Source organism: Aphanomyces invadans, assembly GCF_000520115.1.
Source record: "Aphanomyces invadans strain NJM9701 unplaced genomic scaffold supercont1.24, whole genome shotgun sequence".
Classification (NCBI taxonomy): domain Eukaryota; phylum Oomycota; class Saprolegniomycetes; order Saprolegniales; family Verrucalvaceae; genus Aphanomyces; species Aphanomyces invadans.
Window position 1 is genome coordinate 62,496 of NW_008580169.1, and position 11,940 is coordinate 74,435.

Here is an 11,940-nt window from a genome sequence, read left to right on the forward strand (position 1 = left end):
CATGGTACCTGCGACTTGTGGTACTGGCGACTTCTGCATGGAAGGGGACCGTTGGGATTCTTCCCCCCTTTCCAACATGACACGTTGGAGATGTTTTCAGCCAAATCTATCGTCTGTTGTGAGAAGAACCATTCCGGGGTGAAGCGAACCATTTTCGTGTTGGAATGCCCTCTTTGGGTCTGATCGGGGGGGTTGCTCCTTCTTCATCCGAGTGCCGTTGAGTGCACGACGCGGTACGACCCAACTAGCACGTTCTCGACGCTCATATTGCCTCCAACAAACGGACACAGAGACAAGGGTTTGCAGACTACGACTGTGCGGCAATTGCTCGCACAAACCATCATCGTGCGGGTGGTGGCTATCGGGTTCGAATTCGTGCAAATGCCGTCGCGACCACCTCAATGAAAACCACCATGTCCCCCGACACGACCGACTCCATGGTGTGACCCCATTGGTATGACCTGTTTTCAAGCACAGAGCTAAGAAACCAATCACACACTGGAGAGGTTGCGGGGACCATGAAACCACCTCTGCTGTGCCAGCCAGAGATCCACTCGTCGGCTGCTGTCCCATTGCCTGTCGCCAGTACACCGCTTCACGCCCGTCGCGGCCAGCCCCCCCCCCGCCATCATGCATTCCACTTTGCTCGATACATCGATCACCTCTGCTAGCCCAGCGCATGACCGATATGCTCAAGTGTTCTTGAGGAAGCGCTGCAGGAGCTGTGGCGAACCCACCGCGTCTCGAATTCGGCACACGGTGCGCCCATCCTAAGCGCCCCACTTTTCCTAGAGTCGTAAATGTGACGCACCGACCAAACACTGCCAACAACGCAACTCGATCAACGTCGATAAAGTGCCACCAACGGTCCACCGTGGCGTTCCCTTGCAATGGAGGTTGCACATGGCCTCGATCGTGCCATAACATCTCGCATCATGACCGAGTGGTCTTGCCACTGCATCGTGGAGTGATCGATGTGCACAGTGCTGTAGCAGACTAGCGCGACTTTTCTTCACGGCGGCTTGTCGTTGAAACATTCGCATCCGTTGCAGATTCGTTTCGTCAGCTTTCACTCGAATTTGGACGAAAGGACGTCCGATGCGATCGCCTCGAAACGGATCGTGCATGGAGTGTAACTTTAGCCTTGACCTCTCCATTTTGCCTTCGTGCCATGCTGCACGGAGCGACACCGACAACGTATGTTCCGACGCCGGCGGATGTGTGGGGCCTAGGCATTGCCATCGTCGGGGGCGGCCAGTACTACGGCTGGAACGTTGGACTGGCGGCCGGGACGGTGAGTTTCGGCCTTGGTGTTGTCGTCATGGGCACTGCGTACGTGTGCCTTGTCCTGTCGTTGGCAGAGATCGCCAGCGCGCTTCCGTTTGCGGGCGGGGTCTATGGTTTGGCTCGATGCACGTTGGGCTTTTATCTGGGCTTTCTCATGGGCTGCTGCGAAATCCTCGAGTACACGATGTACGCCACGTGTGGCGCTGTGTCCGTGGCGCGCATGGTGGCGGCGCATGGGGCTTGGTTGATGCCCTTCGAGCCGTTGATGTGGGCTGTCACGTATGCAGCACTGGTGGCGCTGCTTCGAGTGGGTGGCCGCCACTTTTGGCGATGTAATGTCGTGCTCACAATGACGTCACTCGTCGTGATATTCCTCTACCTCATGAGCGGCGTCAGCTATGCAAATTTGCCTGTCCACAGTGGCGGCGCCGACTACATGGTGGTCGGTGGCGCGGTGCAATTTCTTCGGTCCCTGCCCCACGCCGCGTGGTTCTACAGTGGCATCGAAGCCGTAAATACATTTGCCAACGACGTTCCCGATCCGAAGCGCATCATTCCACTCGGGCAACTGACCAGCCTCTTCACGCTCTTGGCGACATCCGCCAGTGTTTACTTGACCTGCATCAGCTTTCCCCCAGGAGTTGCCTCGTTGCCCCGAGCCGTACTTGCCTTGAACGGTGGCTTTTCAACATCGTTCAACGTGACGGAGCCAACCGCGATGCTGATATCGCTGCCTGCGACCATCGCGACCATGCCTGGCCTCATCTTGGCGGCAAGCAACATTCTGGCCGCCCTTGCGCGGTCCAAGCTCATCCCTCCACTGCTAGCGCATCGCCATCCCACGTACAAAACTCCATGCCATGCCATCTACGTGACCGTGCTGGTCAGCTTTGCCCCGTGCTTTTTCAGCCACTTCGTGGACGGGTTTGAGTCGACGATGTACCACGTCGGGATGGCGTTTGGCTTTGTGTCGTACATTGCTCAGTGCGTGAGCTACATCTACCTGAAGCGACGGCACCAACTCTTGAAGCGACAGTTCCTGAGCCCGGTGGGAGTGCCTGGCGCCATCTTTGCCATCGGGGTGTTTGGCATGTCGATGGTGTCGATTTTGTTTTGTCAAAACGATAGCCTGCCCTGCCTTGGGCTGTGCGCCGCCATCGTCGTTGTCAAGTCACTGTACTATCACTGGATTGCAAGACATCGCCAAATGTTTTCGACGGAAGAGCGCGCGCTGCTCTTTTTTGCCCACTTGGCCAAACAAAAGCACGAAGCAAAACGACCGGTCCAGAGATGGCACTACCGCCTCAAAGCTACGCAATGGGGCCCGCAGTGGCGAGGCACATTCTCGTCCAAGGTGCAATCCATCGTTCCAACCCACCACGACCCCCGTTTGAACAACCGCATCACGCCGCTTCCCACTCTGCCATGACAAGAATTGGCATGGTTCCACGGTGGATCCGATGGACGGGCGCCGTCGACGACAATCCCCAAGAAGAGGTCAATGAACGATAGGCGCAGGGTCTCTAGCTAGAACGAATCGACGACGTAGGGCTGTTGGCTTATCGAACCAACGATTTGGTCCCATGTCAGAACAAACCCCATCTCAACGCCTGCCTGGCTTCGGTGTGGTGGGGAGACGGCATGCCCATGCGAGGGCAGCAGCTTTGGGAAGGTACCCATCGCTCGTCGTTGTCGTAATCTGCTGGGGCTCCATCCCATCTACCGTCGTGTTCGAGAGGAAGCACCGTGGAATTTAGCCTCCAAACTCGGAAAGGAACCGACCATGTATTATGCCAACACTCGATATCCGAGTACGTCATGGCGATGAAGGTGTTGCTAGGGCCGAGTGATCGACAGGGCTGCCTTCGCAAGTATAATCGAGCGGGCCGCTATCATCCGAGTGTCCCCGTGTCATGGTGGCGCGCATTTGTCGGATTCGGCAAGCCCAGCCAACAGCGACGGTGACAAGAACTCCGGAAACAGCAGCAGTCACAGCGACCGACTCGTTGGACCAAGAAGAGACGGTCGCGGCTCGCGGTCCATCGAGGGGTGAGCTTGTGGCCGATGGAAGAACAGGCCCGACAGGGAATGTGATGATTTCATTTTCAGGGGAATTGGTGGTGTCGTTGAAGGGGGGGATGCTGGCATGGACAAGGGGGGGCGTCATGTTCCAGACTCGAACGGTGTGGTTCACCGCGCACAGCCACAGATTTGCAGTGGTGACGTTGCCTGGACCGCACATGCAGCTCCAGACCGTTCGACAACACTCTCACGCAATGGCATGCCGACAATCAGTGTAGACCAATGTCCTCGACGGCTTTTACGGGGGTCGGAGTCGGCAGCCTCTACGCTGAAGAAGGCCGAGTCGCAAGGAAAGTAAAGCTTGCGCTCCTCCATATGCCAGTGCATTCATAAGTTCAGAGAGCAATTGAGGAGGCTCGAAGCGGGGTTTCCGCGCCACCGTCGGTGCATGGTGGGATGTTACGCGTAGTTTGAGTCGCAGAGTCATCGTTGCCCTCCGTCGATACGTATTAAAGGTGCACTGTCGGCAAGGCAAAGCGAAACTGAGAGTTTTTGAGTGGAATGAGCGCCAGCAAGACGGCGTGTTCGTAGTACGATTGCCGCGTGATGCGGTCGTCTGTGAGCAGCCCGACTGTGCCGGTTTGATGCTTCGAGTTGGTCCGCCCAAACTCTTGATCGTCTGCATGGCCAAGTTCCAAGCCACCCACAACGAGCTTGACGACTCCTTCGGGAAGGTAGAACGATCCTGTTCGACTCATGCCTTGCGTGCCGTCCGCGGCCTCCACCACAATCCACGCAAACACTTCCATCACGTGCGGATCGTGTCCGTCGCCAACAATCGTTTGCTCGACGCCGCCTTCGATGCCGACCCAAAAGTCTGCGTCTGGAACGCGCTCGCGCGCTGCGTGCAGTCGGTTCGTCGCGCCGACCAACGTCTCCCGACTCGTCATGGGTTGCGTCGACACGCCAGATGGGACGTTCACGCCAGTGACGGCAAACTTATGGCCTGGATACGACTTTTCAAATCCATCTCGCGCGGCGCCCACCTTGACTGGGTTCTTGGACGCCACAACGACGTGATGGCTCGTGCCGCGTGCCGCCGCCATACTGTTGTTGGCCAACTGCATCCGATAAATGAACGCTTCAACATAGTAAATGAGAAATCGTAGAATAAATGAAAATGCCAGCAACAGTCACGGCGGATGCCACGAGCAAGTGGAGGGCAGCGACTGAGGGCGAGTCGCCCAGCAGGCACAGCGTCAAATGCTGCGCTAAACAGGACATGCCATTCCCTCTGGGCATCGCCCCTGAGCGTACCGAATACTAGTTGTTGTTTGTACGAACCAGTTGACTTGCATGTTAAGTGGTTGCATCCTGTACAGTTGTACACCTCCATTGCGCCGTCGCATGCGCTGCCCGTCTTGCGTCGGCGCACTCGGATCGCCATCGACGGTGGGAAGGGCCAGCAGTCCCCTTGACGAGTGTGGCCTCGGCTACCAAGTGCTACTTGATCACGATGGGCGTATTGCGCAAAATCTTAATGTTGAACGGGAGGCTCTTGACGTCGGCGAGGGTGTCGTCAAAGAGGTGGATGTGGCCGGTGCTGTCTTGGCCAACGATGTGCTTGACTTCTTTCGATTCAAGCGCAATCGAGTCGGTGGCGGTGGTGGTGTGCAAGTTTTGTTTTCTCTTCGCCAAGTCCTTTTCGGGCAAACCAAAGCACAGCATGTGGTGCATAAAGTACCACTGAAGCGTGCTGAGGCGACGCGCGTGGCACGTAACGATCGCGTCGTCCTTCACAAAGTCGACGTCGTCGACCAAGTCGCACAGGACGCACGTCGAATTGAAGATCGCTTGCCGGGACAAGCTGTTGGCCTTGAGCGGCCGCCACACGAGGCCCGACAGGAGGAGGTGGTCCACCGTAAGGACCATGAACACGTTCAGGACGAGCCCGACCAAGATGGCCAGCACGACGCGGATGTAAAAGCCCTCGAAAAAGTCGACGAATTGGCCGTCCAGGACCTCAAAGCGATGGTGAATATCCCATCGGCTCTGATTGTTGTACTCGATGTAGTCGGGGATGAAAAAGAGCAAAATCGTCGTCAAGTACATCATCGTGACGCTGCTAAAGTTGAAAAACGGCATCACGCGGCTCTGCCCCGAGTACGTTGCCGGCGCCACGAGGTTCATGGCGACCTTGCACAGCTTGAGGAATGCGATGTTGAGCCACAACACCCGCGTGCTCAACGCAAACAACTGGAGCGTCATCCCGATGTGGTTGCTGTGGCGATTGAATACACTCACTTCTCTCGTAAAGACCACGGCATGCTTCGTGTCCAGGATGATGCTGAGCGCGTACAGCACGACAAAGTGATCGCTGTTGTAGCAAAAGATATCGAAGCGAATCGCATGGCTCAGGTGGGGAAAGTACCGCGGCGCAAAGATCTGAACAATCTTGGTCCACACCGTTTCGACTTTGTCCGGGGTCACCTCCGCCCACTGGACCGTCTTGCGGCTCGCGAGGTAGCCCCCGATGACGAGTAATAGCGCCAGGGCCTTGAGCACGACCGAGATGGAGCTGTAAATGTCGCGGCTAAACATGAGCCCCACGTCGTGCGACGAATGGAGCACGAAGTCGCTCGTCACGTTCAACAAGTTGGAGTGTGGGTCAAACTCCATCGTGAAGTTGCATTTCCCACGGCCAAGCTCAGCAATCGGCGGACACCCCGTGCAGTAGCTCTTGGTGTACAACCGATAAAATTTGACCAGACTCGACTGCGGCGTCGACGTGTTGTGCACGCGAAACGCCGTCGTGAGCTTCACGTCCGCTTGGATGCGAGCGGCGACAAACCCGAGGGCCTCCAGGTCCGACGACGTGGAGGCTGGATCGGGCAAGTTCTTGGTCAAGTCTTCTGTGATGAAATGCGTCAGCGAGTTTCCCCGAAGGTACGTGATCCCATCCGTGGCCGTGCCGAGGTTGACGGGCTCGGCCACGTCGGCGACCGTGTATGTGCCGGAGAAAGACGAACACAAGTTCATCGCTGGTCCCGTGATTTCGTACGTCCCGCCAGAGATCACATAAACACTCGGGTCGATCTCGACGAGTTTCTGAATAGCGTAGTCGGTCATCCAGTGGCCGATGTTGGACAGCTTCGAGATGTTCATGCCATGGGCAAAATTGTACGCCGCGGCGACGTCGTAGATCGATTTGGAGCGCGCCAGCGGCGTGCGGAACTGCAAGCCGTTGCCACAAAAGTCGTTGATGGACCAGTTGTTGACAATTGAGTCAAACCCAACGAGCACGCACACGACGCACCCAACGGCGGCCCCGACCGTCGGGCTCAAGCGGCGATATGCTTTGGACAATGCCCGGGTCGTCTGGACAGGCACGAAGTCACCAATGTTTATCGAGGCGAGCTGAGCGTCCGAGATCAGGTCGGCTCGTGGCTGGAACATCGATGAAGTCGAGTGATTCGCAAGTGCGAACAGTTCCTCAGCCGATGGCGCTATGAGAGAGCACGTAATCTATTTTGATCGCGACCGTTGGCATTCCAAGAATCCAGACGATGGCCCATAACGTTTCGCTTTGGCATTCATACCGCGCCATGCTCTGTGGCAACGATCGGTTTGGCACGATTCTGTCGTGCTGGTGTAGCCCAAAGCCACATCGACTGGGAGGAATGCCCTGAGGAAGACTGAATGGGGGGCGGATTTGCATTTACACACACACAACTCGAACGATTACACTCGTCTCTGCTGCTTTCAATGGCTAGTCCGTGGCGTCATCGAACGTGCCTTGAGAAAGCAAGGGGCATCCGTTCTCTTGGCAAGGAAAAGGGGGCTATATTCGCTGGTCAGCGCGACATTACACTGCATGTCGTTGAAAACAAATTGCGCGCTTGTGCTCACCATGCAAAGCACACCGATTCGTCGGGGTCAGGACAACAAGCCGCCCACGCGGACGGTGGCACAGCGAGACTCGGACCGTTGCGTGAGCAGCGATGGGGCGATGGCGGGAAACCTCGTCGGGACCGTTGGCCGCCGATTCACCACCGCCTGACGCTGCAGGAACAGGCGCAGCTGCGACCGCACGCGACTCCATCGCGATCTGGGCGACGCTTTGTTTTTCGCTTCTGCGTGGACACTCGTCGCCGACTCGATGCGACCAAAAAACAAGAGCATGTGTTCGTCCGTCGAGAACGTTTGGTGGTGCTTCGCGTATCCGTGGTAGTACGCCGTGAGGACGGCCACAAGGCCAGTCGTCGCGATCAACGCATCGAACGAGTCTTCTTGGCAGCACAGCGTTGAGATGCAGCCGAGCGAGAAGACCACGACCGAGTACGTGGCCCCTGCCATCCCCACTGGACTGATGTACCCACGAGGGACACGATTATGCCGCCGTCGCCACGCGATGAACCCAAGGCCCTGCGCAATGTACGCCACAAATCCTAGCGCTCTCGCGAGGTTGTATAGCACGGTGCAGTGACCGCTCTGTAGAGCCCAGCTCGTTGCGATGTTGAGGCCGGACACGAGCACGATCGCTCTCATCGGAGTCTTGTTCGGCGCAGACCGATGGATGACGATGGTCGAGACGAGGTTCGACCTGGCCAAGGCGGCTAAAATGTTGCTGGTTGCGAGGGAAAAACCTGGGAGGCCGGCCACAATGGCGGGGATCGAAAGCAAGTTGGAGTTGACTTCCGTCACGTTGAAGCTCACACTGAAACCCCCGCTAAGCACTGCAAAAGCACCAGGCAGGGCCGCCGCTCCTGGGGGAAAGCTGATGGCGGCCAGATAAATGCAGCAGCTCGACAGAAGGAGCGTTGCCATGCTGGCAAGTTGACCCTTTGGAATGGCCTTGCACGGGTCCTCGACATATGCTGGTAGTGTCGCCAGCGATTCGATCCCGCTAAAGAGCCACACCGCATGCGGCAACGCTTGAAAAAATGCCGCCAGCCCTTCTTGGGAGGGAACCTCGCCCCCCCCACCGTATGTGGCCATATCAGCATTCGACATAGCGCAAAGGGCATAGAAGAACACGACGACCAGCGAAAGCGTGGACAGACCAAACAGTGTGCGCCAAAATGGCCGACCCCCCAGTCGAACTCCCAGAAGCACGATCGCTTGAAGCGCCACCCAAGGCACGGGCTCGTACCCCACCACACATGGCCACCGTAGCGAGACAAGTTGCGTCGTCAAGACCAGCGTCATCCCGGAATAGATGACATACTGCACCATTTCGCAGCACCCGACGACAAAGGCCACGTAAAACCCGAGCGTGCAGCGCGCCATGCCAAAGACGCCGCCAGCAAACGGCAGCGCACTCGCGATTTCTGCGAGCGACATGACCAAAAACAGGAACGCCAGGGCGGTCAAGAGCACGCCGTAACCAAATCTGACTGGCCCTGCAACAAGCCCGGCATTCCACGCAAAGTACTGGCCGCAAATCACGGTGGCAATGCCAAGTGCCCACACGTCCGCACTGGAAGCGACGTACGCGCGCCTTGTCTGCTGCGTCGCGGCGTTGACAGCAGCCATGTTGCTGTCGCTCTTCTGAACGATTCAAGATCTATTCGCAGATTTCCGTTTCAAATCGATCGCATGCCGTCACGAATTCAACCATGACAGAGAGTGAGTGGCCAATGCAACGGTTGGATACGTCGCCGATGGAGGATAACTGGATGGAAGCCAGGCCGAAGCAAGTGCCCTTCGAATCATGTTGGCGCCTCTTCACCTGACTCAATGATACATCCAAAGGCATGCCATATTCACACCACATACGACCTATCTCGAATTTGCACGTTGTGCAGTGCTCGAAGGGCGAGCCTAGTCATCGACGTATGGTCATCAACGAGGTGCACCCAAGCGCATCCGCTGTCGCTATAGTCCACCGTGCGGCAGACGCCGTTGCCAATGTGCGGCATGGCTCTGAGGGGTACCTCGAGGCCGACTCCAGAAGTAGCGATGCTCTGGCGCAGGTGCAAATTTGGATTGCTTACGTATGAATGAACCTTGATGAAATTCGTCTTGAATTTCGGGAATAATGCGTCATATTGCTGAAGTTACTACAAGCGTGCACCATGACGGCAAGGAGGATTGTGCGGCTCGTTCACCATGGCGGCGGATCCGTTTATCCGCGCGTACTTCTCGCCGTCGATATCAGGCATGATCGGAGAGTTTCGAGATAGGTATCACTCGGACATGCATAGGATGCTGAAGCTGCAGTACCTACAACGTCTCCCACGGAACGTTTATTCCCACGAAGAATATGCTGCTAACGTCGCGGTGCTGGACGCGTGGTTGCTCGAGAACGGCTTGACGCGGCTGAATCGGCTCTTGGACTGCATTGAAGACGCGCATGGCATTGTGCTGCTGTACGCCGCATACTCCGGTCGCATGGACGTCGTCGAGTGTGCCTTTGGATGTGTCGTAGTGACTCCGGCCATGATGCTGCTGTTAATCGATGTGGCGGCATGGCGCAACCATCGGCATGTCCTTGAATTTTTCAAAGACCATCCACATCCCGATGGGTGGACGTGCTCTGTACGACACAGGCGATGGACAGGGCGGCGACGAATGGCCACTTCGACGTTGTGCGGTGGTTGCATGGTCATGGTTTTGAAGCGGCACTGCCTGTCATAGAGGGTGCCGCCACGAACGGCCACTTGGATGTTGTCCAGTGGCTGCACAAGCACCTCAAGAACGGCTGTACGATTCAGCTCGATGGATAGAGCAGCCATGAATGGCCACCTCCGAGTGGGGCAGTGGCTGAATCGGTATTGCACGGAAGGCTGCTCGAAGGCGGCCATGGACAACGCGGCGGCAAATGGGGGACTTGACCATGGTCGAATTCCTTCACCAAAACCGAACCGAAGGCTGCACGGCGATGGCATTGGATGCTGGGCTGTATCTGGACATTGGACAATGCTGCGGTACTTGCACGCCCGCCGGGGTAAACGAAGTGCGGACACAGCGTTTTACGGCCAAATTTAGGTCAACAAGTGGCTCAAGGAGACCCAAAAGTTTGTCATGTCAAGCGATTCACTCATCGATGCTGCACACCGTGGGAATCTGACTGCACTTACTTGACTCATTGTGATGGGTCGATTCCGGGTGCCGAGCTCGTGGTCGGCGCTGCGAGATGCGGAAGGCTGGCGATGATTCAACATTTGGTTTCGCTGGGTTGTTTGTGATTGGGCAATGCTCTCGATAGCGCGGTGACGTGTGTGGTTACTTGACTGTCGTGCAAAAATTTCACCAGAGGGTTCAATGGTGTTCAAGTGCCGGCAGCTGCACGGGGTCATCTAGAAATCCTGCGATGTCTAAACAGACACCAGAGCACCCGAAGTTCCGACCTGGCGCTAGAGATGGCAGCAAGGAATGGCCACGGCACCATCGTTTATTTTCTGCACAATGAACTGCCACCGAACAAGTAAGAGCAAGAATCCAATGCATTAGGCAAAGCCGCCAGAATGGGCACGTGCACGTGGTGAAGTGGCTGCATGGCAAGAGGGGAGAGGATCTGACTGCGGCGTTGATTTGGGTGATTCAAATCCGCGACAAAACCAACCGCGAAGTGGTTCCTGGCCAACGAGCTAAGTGGATGAAGGGCCGACAGGCCCAAGACACCATGTACCAGAGCAATATATATAATGGCACCACACCTCGCCAAGCCTCCACCGACAACTCCACATGACTTCACGCGCCACTTGATTGAAAGGCGTCTACAAGGAGGTGCACAGGATGCAGCCAGTCCGTTGCAAATGGGATTTGAAATGATTTGGAACTCGAGCATGTACGAGTTGGCACGGTCCATCACAGGCGATGCCACGTCATTCATTCACAATTTGCGACAGCATCAAACGGTATGCTAAAGTAAGTCATGAATGTTTTCACAATTCATCCTGGCACTCCGTAACCACACAACACAACGAATATTCAATTTCAGAGTTTATATGATGGTCATCATACCTATTTAACCTTATACCCTGCCAACGTATAACAAAATGCAGTCGAACGCAAGGTCAAATCCATGCGCAACTTCAAAATTCTAATTGCAAGCTCATGGCTCCTTCGATTTAATCCTGTCTTGCCTTCGTCAAAGCCGTGCGTCATCGCACATTAGGGACGTTTAGCAAGTCTGAAATCTAAGTAGTTCATAGACTTTCTTCTACCTTCCGTTTTGTTGAAGTCTGAAGTCCGAAGTCTGGCGAATTCACGTTTAGGAAGTCTGCAGTGAGTCAAATGTTTAGGTTAGCCAATGGAATGCTCGACAAAGTTCAAAATGCATCCTGAGCATCAATTGATCTATCGTAGCCGAGTACCTCTGCGACTAAAGATTTTATCCACGTTGATTCTCCAAATCCACGCTTGCCCTCGTCAACTACCTACGGATCCCACCTCGTATTGTCACACCAGAGCGAACTGCATGCACGAGCGTCGAGGCTCTCTGCATTCTCTTGCGCCGTTTTGAAGTTCCTGATCCCTGGTCAGATCTCATTACGGTGTTCGGTCGTTCCAGAAGTGGCCTCTGCAATTTCTTCTTGCACATACAGTACTGGACCACATTTACTCCAACTTCGCCGAAATCGTATATCTCGACCGCGACCGCATTTGTACCAAATTGATGGAGTT

The 11,940-nt window shown here is 55.8% G+C and overlaps 5 protein-coding genes across 5 annotated transcripts; 3 read left to right on the forward strand and 2 right to left on the reverse strand.

The window, feature by feature from the left end:
* The first annotated feature begins 1,136 nt into the window (after positions 1 to 1,136).
* Positions 1,137 to 2,894, forward strand: H310_10022 (hypothetical protein). Its single transcript, XM_008876260.1, has one exon. It carries the CDS (start codon positions 1,172 to 1,174, stop codon positions 2,714 to 2,716), a length of 1,545 nt encoding a protein of 514 aa, XP_008874482.1. The 5' UTR covers positions 1,137 to 1,171; the 3' UTR covers positions 2,717 to 2,894.
* A 159-nt stretch (positions 2,895 to 3,053) lies between these two features.
* H310_10023 (inosine/xanthosine triphosphatase) lies at positions 3,054 to 4,593 on the reverse strand (the record flags this gene model as incomplete). Its single annotated transcript, XM_008876261.1, has 2 exons — positions 3,054 to 4,430; positions 4,507 to 4,593. The coding sequence occupies 2 exons, from the start codon at positions 4,591 to 4,593 to the stop codon at positions 3,819 to 3,821; spliced, it is 699 nt and encodes a 232-aa protein (XP_008874483.1). The 3' UTR covers positions 3,054 to 3,818.
* A 4-nt stretch (positions 4,594 to 4,597) lies between these two features.
* H310_10024 (hypothetical protein) lies at positions 4,598 to 6,829 on the forward strand. The gene has a single exon (XM_008876262.1). It carries the CDS (start codon positions 4,666 to 4,668, stop codon positions 5,851 to 5,853), a length of 1,188 nt encoding a protein of 395 aa, XP_008874484.1. The 5' UTR covers positions 4,598 to 4,665; the 3' UTR covers positions 5,854 to 6,829.
* A 185-nt stretch (positions 6,830 to 7,014) lies between these two features.
* H310_10025 (hypothetical protein) lies at positions 7,015 to 8,875 on the reverse strand. Its single transcript, XM_008876263.1, has 2 exons — positions 7,219 to 8,875; positions 7,015 to 7,150 (listed from the first exon to the last, which is right to left on the reverse strand). The coding sequence occupies exon 1, from the start codon at positions 8,842 to 8,844 to the stop codon at positions 7,246 to 7,248; it is 1,599 nt and encodes a 532-aa protein (XP_008874485.1). The 5' UTR covers positions 8,845 to 8,875; the 3' UTR covers positions 7,015 to 7,150; positions 7,219 to 7,245.
* Positions 8,876 to 9,420: 545 nt separating this feature from the next.
* H310_10026 (hypothetical protein) lies at positions 9,421 to 10,037 on the forward strand (the record flags this gene model as incomplete). Its single annotated transcript, XM_008876264.1, has 2 exons — positions 9,421 to 9,798; positions 9,861 to 10,037. 2 exons carry the CDS (start codon positions 9,421 to 9,423, stop codon positions 10,035 to 10,037), a joined length of 555 nt encoding a protein of 184 aa, XP_008874486.1.
* Between the last annotated feature and the right edge of the window lie 1,903 nt (positions 10,038 to 11,940).